General features: G+C 44.9%; 1 protein-coding gene across 1 annotated transcript; it reads right to left on the bottom strand.

Annotated features, from left to right (window-relative positions):
- Positions 1–577: 577 nt before the first annotated feature.
- LOC135092563 (uncharacterized) lies at positions 578–5,117 on the bottom strand. Its single transcript, XM_063991178.1, has 2 exons — positions 2,194–5,117; positions 578–1,929 (listed from the first exon to the last, which is right to left on the bottom strand). Exons 1-2 carry the CDS (start codon positions 4,846–4,848, stop codon positions 925–927), a joined length of 3,660 nt encoding a protein of 1,219 aa, XP_063847248.1. The 5' UTR covers positions 4,849–5,117; the 3' UTR covers positions 578–924.
- Between the last annotated feature and the right edge of the window lie 769 nt (positions 5,118–5,886).

The following is a 5,886-nucleotide window of genomic DNA, read 5'->3' on the forward strand; positions in this document are numbered from 1 at the left end:
TGAGTGTTTATGACGAAGTAAGGAAGCAAAACGCAAAAATGCATGCAAAGTACCCTATATGGGGAAACAAAACGATACTACCATAAACTGGTGTTATGAGTTTTTTTCCAGGATTTTAGGTACCAAACCGCTAAAACGTGTAAATAGCACGTGTAAATAACGAAAACGTTATTTTGAGTGTTTTTTTTTTCTTTTTTCTTTTAAGATACCAAATGGCAAAATTCATGCACATCCCCCATTATCCCCCACTCAACATCACCAAAACTTGTATTATGACTGTTTTTAAGCTAAAACGACAAATTCCATGGAAGCCATAATGTCTTTTCATCTCTTGTTACGTGTGAGCATACACTGAACTCTAGGGGATGGACCATGAAGGGGTATTGCTCACACTAACAATGGAAGGGTTAAAAGAAAAGAGTAAAGGAGACATTTTAACTGCTATTTAATATCTTAAAGTTAACCCTTAAATTAAGTAACAATACAAAATTGAAGATTATTTGTAAGTAAAAGTAAGTAACAAGGAGTGGCAATCTGAACTGGACTGAATAACTTAAAAGACTGGTTCAGTAAATAACTTAAGCCAAGTTAGTAAATGCATATAGATACAAATTACAAAAATAAACACCTTTACATATACATAATAGAAAATAAATATAAATGTGTTTATGTGTGTGTGTGTGTGGGTGTGTAACACTGGTGTAACTCTTACCACCGCTCTCGAGTGTATATGAGGCTCCCAGCGTATGCCAAGGCGACCTCAGAGCTGTAGCGACCCTTGGAGGAGACTGAAGCTCGATGGAACTCCACCCCTTGTTATCGGCTTGGTAGCCTGCTAGAGGTCACGTATCCAGTATGCCTCAAGCTATACACGTGGCAGCGCCACGAGTTGAGAGGCAGGCACCTGGTTCCGTGGTAGAGTAGTCACGTGTGTGACATTCCCCCCTTCTTAGGATGACGCAGAAGGAATGACTCTGCGTCATTAGTGAAGTGAGGTGGTTCCTGTCCCGTGAAGGTTGATTCCACCAGAACGTGTGTAGTCTGGGGCCCGGTAGATGGTTCTTCTGGCAGTGCTCGGCCCTCGGCTGCCTCCATCGACCGGTTCACAAGGCACGACTGCATCCCCGGCAACAGGATCCTAGGGTCCTCAGGGTCGCGACGGGTTGTGATGCGAGGCGTAGTGGGAAGGCGAGACAAAGTGTCAGCAAGGCAGTTGTCCAGTCCCTTAATATGGTGCATTTCAATGTGGTAAGGCTGGAACTGTAGAGACCACCGTAGCAGACGTTGGTTAGTGAAGCGGTTCCTGTTGAGAAAAGTCAAAGGGTTGTGGTCAGTGTAGATTTGGAGTGGCTGGGTGTTGGACTGAAGATAGTACTCAAACTTCTTGATGGCAGAGATAATGGCTAAAAGTTTTTTCTCGATAGTGCTGTAATTCTTCTGATGGATGTTGAACTTCTCGGAGTGGTAGGCGACTGGGTGAAAGATTCCGTCAGATTCTTGCAGGAGGGCGGCACCCGAAGCGTGATCACTGGCGTCAGTATGTATGATGAAGGGTTTACTGAAGTCGGCCGCACGCAAAACCGGTTCCCGAGCAAGCAAGTTCTTAAGTTGATTGAAGGCATGTTGGCAGGCAGGGGTCCATTCGTACGCCACATTCCCACTAGTTAGTCTAGTAAGTGGCCCAGCTGCGTCTGCGAAGTTTGGACAGAAACGCCGGTAGAACCCCGCCATACCCAGGAAACGGCGGAGCTCGCGTCGAGTAGTGGGAGTTGGGTACTTCAGTACTGCGTCGACGTTAGCGGTCTTGGGCCGGACGGAGCCTTGTCCAATCTGATGTCCTAGGTAGGAGACGGTGGCAGCTCCGAACGTAGACTTCGCCAGCTTCACGGTGAGGTTCGCTTCCTGCAGACGGCTGAGCACATTCTGGATCTGGTACAGGTGGTCATCCCAGTCATGTGAAAAAATAAGAATATCATCTAAGTAAACCAGCACTCCTTTTAATCCCTGCATTACCTTGTTCATTGCCCTCTGGAAAGTAGCGGGGCAATTCCTCATGCCAAATGGGGCTACTACATACTGGAAAAGTCCAAAAGGGGTGATGAAGGCAGAGACTATCTGAGCTCTTTCAGTAAGGGCTATTTGATAATACCCTTTTAATAGGTCCAGCTTAGTAACAAATTTGGCTTGACCCACTTCATCTATCAGGTCGTCTACCCGAGGCAGAGGATAGGCGTCAGGAATGGTGACGGCGTTGACCCGTCGGTAATCCGTGCAGAATCGCAGTTGTCCGTCCTCCTTGGGTACTAGGAGGCAGGGTGATGCCCATGGGGAGCTGCTGGGTATAGCCAAGCCCTGCTCTAATAAGTACTGGACCTCCTTCTGCATCTGTTCTCGTTTCCGGGGGTTGACTCTGTAGGGAGACTGCTTGATAGGGAAGGTCCCTGGAAGCACCTTCACATCATGGCAGAGGACATTACAGATTTTAGGATGGTCACCGAACACGTCATACTGAGAGATCAATCTTGAGATATCCAGTGCTCGAGAGGATGAAAGATGACGGAGCTGATCATCTAAGTGTTGGATAATGTAGGTGTTGTTTTGCGTGTCCTTGGGATGTATGGTGTTTGTGTCAATCTCAGTGGTAATACATTTATCATACATCAATGAACACACAGAGGCAGGTTTTAACTCTGAGTCAGCCTCCTGGGGTTCAATGATACCACAGGAAGCTACTCTAGGGGTTGGTTGGGCGCCAGTCACAGGGGTTCTACATTTATACATTTTTAGGAGATTAACGTGTATTAACTGTGTTGCCTTTCGGCGGTCTGGAGTGTTTATGATGTAGTTGTTATCTCCTACCTTTTCCACTACCTCATCATCATCTGGGACCTTAGAGGGCCGGAACACTCTCATGAGAACTCCATCCTGTTTGTAAAAGGCAGGGTAATGAGTAATTTGATCTGGAGGGATAACCTTGTCATGAAATTGAGTCAAAGTAGTGTCTTCCTGTTGAGCCTCAGTGAGAAGTTTTTCAGAAAATATTTGATTGAGTTCAAGTGGGGATGGGCTCTTCTTTGGAAGTGAGAAAGACTGATCAGATTTCCTTGCTTGTGCTCGAGTAGTGACACAAACAGGGAATAAGCCTGGTTGTTGCTCTTCTAACTGTACAGTGGGGTTATCCATCAGCATTGTGTCACTAATTACCAAAGGGGGAGTCACCTTACTGCCAGCTAGGTCATTAGCGAGGAGTAGTTGAGCATTAGGGATGGGTAAGGCTGGTTCTTCACTAACTCCTATTATCACTTCACCTCTTACTAGTGGGCTATCAAGATGTACCTTAGCTAATGCAATGGGGAAGGGGTCATGGAAGTCTTTTAAATATACCTTTTCACCTGTGTAACCCTGTTCAATACCAGGGACTGCTGACTTCAGTACTAGGGACTGAGCTGAACAGGTGTCTCTGACAATCTTAACTGGGTGATCCTTGTTATCAATGCTGATGGTGCCTACAGACCTGAAAGGCTCAAATAAGTCTTTAGGTACAGGGAAGGATTGAAGAGCTTGTATGGAAGCAACTGGCTTGGCAAGATATGTTTGAGCTACCTTGCACTTGGGACTAGGACAGTTCTTTATGAGGTGCCCCGGCTGTTTACAAAAAGCACAAAATAGAGGTGGTCCAGTACTACTGCCGGTCATTTTACCAACCCCTGAGTTACCTGAGTTTATCTTACCACTAGGAGTCTCGGTCAGCTTGTCTGAGGTTGCCTTGCGATTCACCAGGGAGAAAAGGTCCGCTAACTGAGCGGCTTTGAGAAGATCTGTTTCTTCTTTGTTGGTGATGTGTAACATTACTGAGCAAGGGAGCTTACGCATGAACTCTTCTAAGGCTAAGAGATTTACTAATTCGTCGTACGTGGTTATCGCGGCTGACTTAAGCCAACGCTTGAGAGCCCTCAGTTTCTCTGAGGCAAACTCTAGATAGGTTTGTTGCGGAGTTTTGAACATTTTTCGAAAAGACTGACGGTATCCTTCTGTGGTAATGGAGTACGCCGCTAGGATGCCCTGTTTGACACAGTCGTAATCCGTGTTGTTTTCGAGGCCGTTCACAATAGTTAAAGCCTTTTGGCTGAGTTTGGGTTTAAGAAGCCAAGGCCAGTCTTCTCGGGGCAGTTCAAAATGTACTGCTGTGTCCTCGAACTGTCCAAAGAAAGTTTCGGGGTCTTTGTCAGAGAACCGAGGGAGTAGTGAGAGATATTTAGTTAACTTTTGTTTGAGGTCAGCTGTGGTGGTTGATCGAGATTTTAATTGTGTGAGTTGGGTCTCGTGGATTCTTTCTTTTTCTCTCTCCTCTCTTTCTTTTTCTCTCTCCTCTCTTTCTTTTTCTCTCTCCTCTCTTTCTTTTTCCTCCTTTTCTTTTACATATGCCAGATCTCTTTCCGCTTTTTCTTTTTGAAAAGCTAGTTCTTCTCGCCTTAGTTCTCTCTCTTCTCTCTCTCTTTCTCTTTCTCTTGCTGCCTCTCTCTCTTCTCTCTCTCTTTCTCTTGCTGCCTCTCTCTCTTCTCTCTCTCTTTCTCTTGCTGCCTCTCTCTCTTCTCTTGCTGCCATTAGTTTCAGCTTTTCGAGTTCGAGCATTAAACTGGCGTCGTGCTGTGAAGCAGCACTAGTGGCTTCACCTCCAAGGTGAACTAGGATTTGAGTTCGGAGTTCTTCCTTCCGAATGTCAGACGGATATGAGAGATCAAACTGTCGGGCTATGTACTTTAAATCATCCTTTGTCACTTTGGCAGTTTGTAGCTCCGCCACAGAAGGATTACTGCAAAATGCGTCCAAGTTTAACTCATGCGACATGATTAATGAGCGTGAGGTCAATTGAACCAAATCAAGTGTGTCTGAGCCCTACACTGAAACCTGATCCAAGACCTAGGTTTGCCACCACGAGTCGGAAGGACCCGCGTGAACGACAGGTTCGAAACCACGAGTCGGAGGGAAATGAGTTGACCCGCGTGCATCGACAGAGACTCGTTTTTGAGTCTAGTTGAGTCAAGGTTAGCAACGCCTTAACTGTGCTTCTGAAGAGGCAACGAATCGAAGAAGTGTAGCGATAATCACTGCCCCAAAATGACTATCATAGAACTAACACTTAAGCACTTGTAATGGCTTGCCGTATTCGCTGCTTTCAAGCAAAGAGTGGAACGCAAGTTCCCAAGTTTTAAGGAGTCTCAGAGTTCGGGGTGAAGGTCACTACTAGGGGGAATCGAACCGACACTAAAGCAGCACTGAGGAAATCAATTGTTAGGTTTTTAACGCTTTTATGACTAGACGCCGGTACCTCGCGTACTTTTAAAGCGGAAAAACGCAAAAATTCACCAACAAAGAAATAAGCACAACTTCATATACACTCGAGAGCAGGAAAGGAACTATTGTAGTTATATGTATGTGTAAACATGTGTAATATCCCGGACAGGCCCCCAATTGTTACGTGTGAGCATACACTGAACTCTAGGGGATGGACCATGAAGGGGTGTTGCTCACACTAACAATGGAAGGGTTAAAAGAAAAGAGTAAAGGAGACATTTTAACTGCTATTTAATATCTTAAAGTTAACCCTTAAATTAAGTAACAATACAAAATTGAAGATTATTTGTAAGTAAAAGTAAGTAACAAGGAGTGGCAATCTGAACTGGACTGAATAACTTAAAAGACTGGTTCAGTAAATAACTTAAGCCAAGTTAGTAAATGCATATAGATACAAATTACAAAAATAAACACCTTTACATATACATAATAGAAAATAAATATAAATGTGTTTATGTGTGTGTGTGTGTGGGTGTGTAACACTGGTGTAACTCTTACCACCGCTCTCGAGTGTATATGAGGCTCCCAGCG

The sequence above is a fragment of the Scylla paramamosain genome, chromosome 40 (genome assembly GCF_035594125.1).
Source record: "Scylla paramamosain isolate STU-SP2022 chromosome 40, ASM3559412v1, whole genome shotgun sequence".
Taxonomy (NCBI): Eukaryota; Metazoa; Arthropoda; class Malacostraca; order Decapoda; family Portunidae; genus Scylla; species Scylla paramamosain.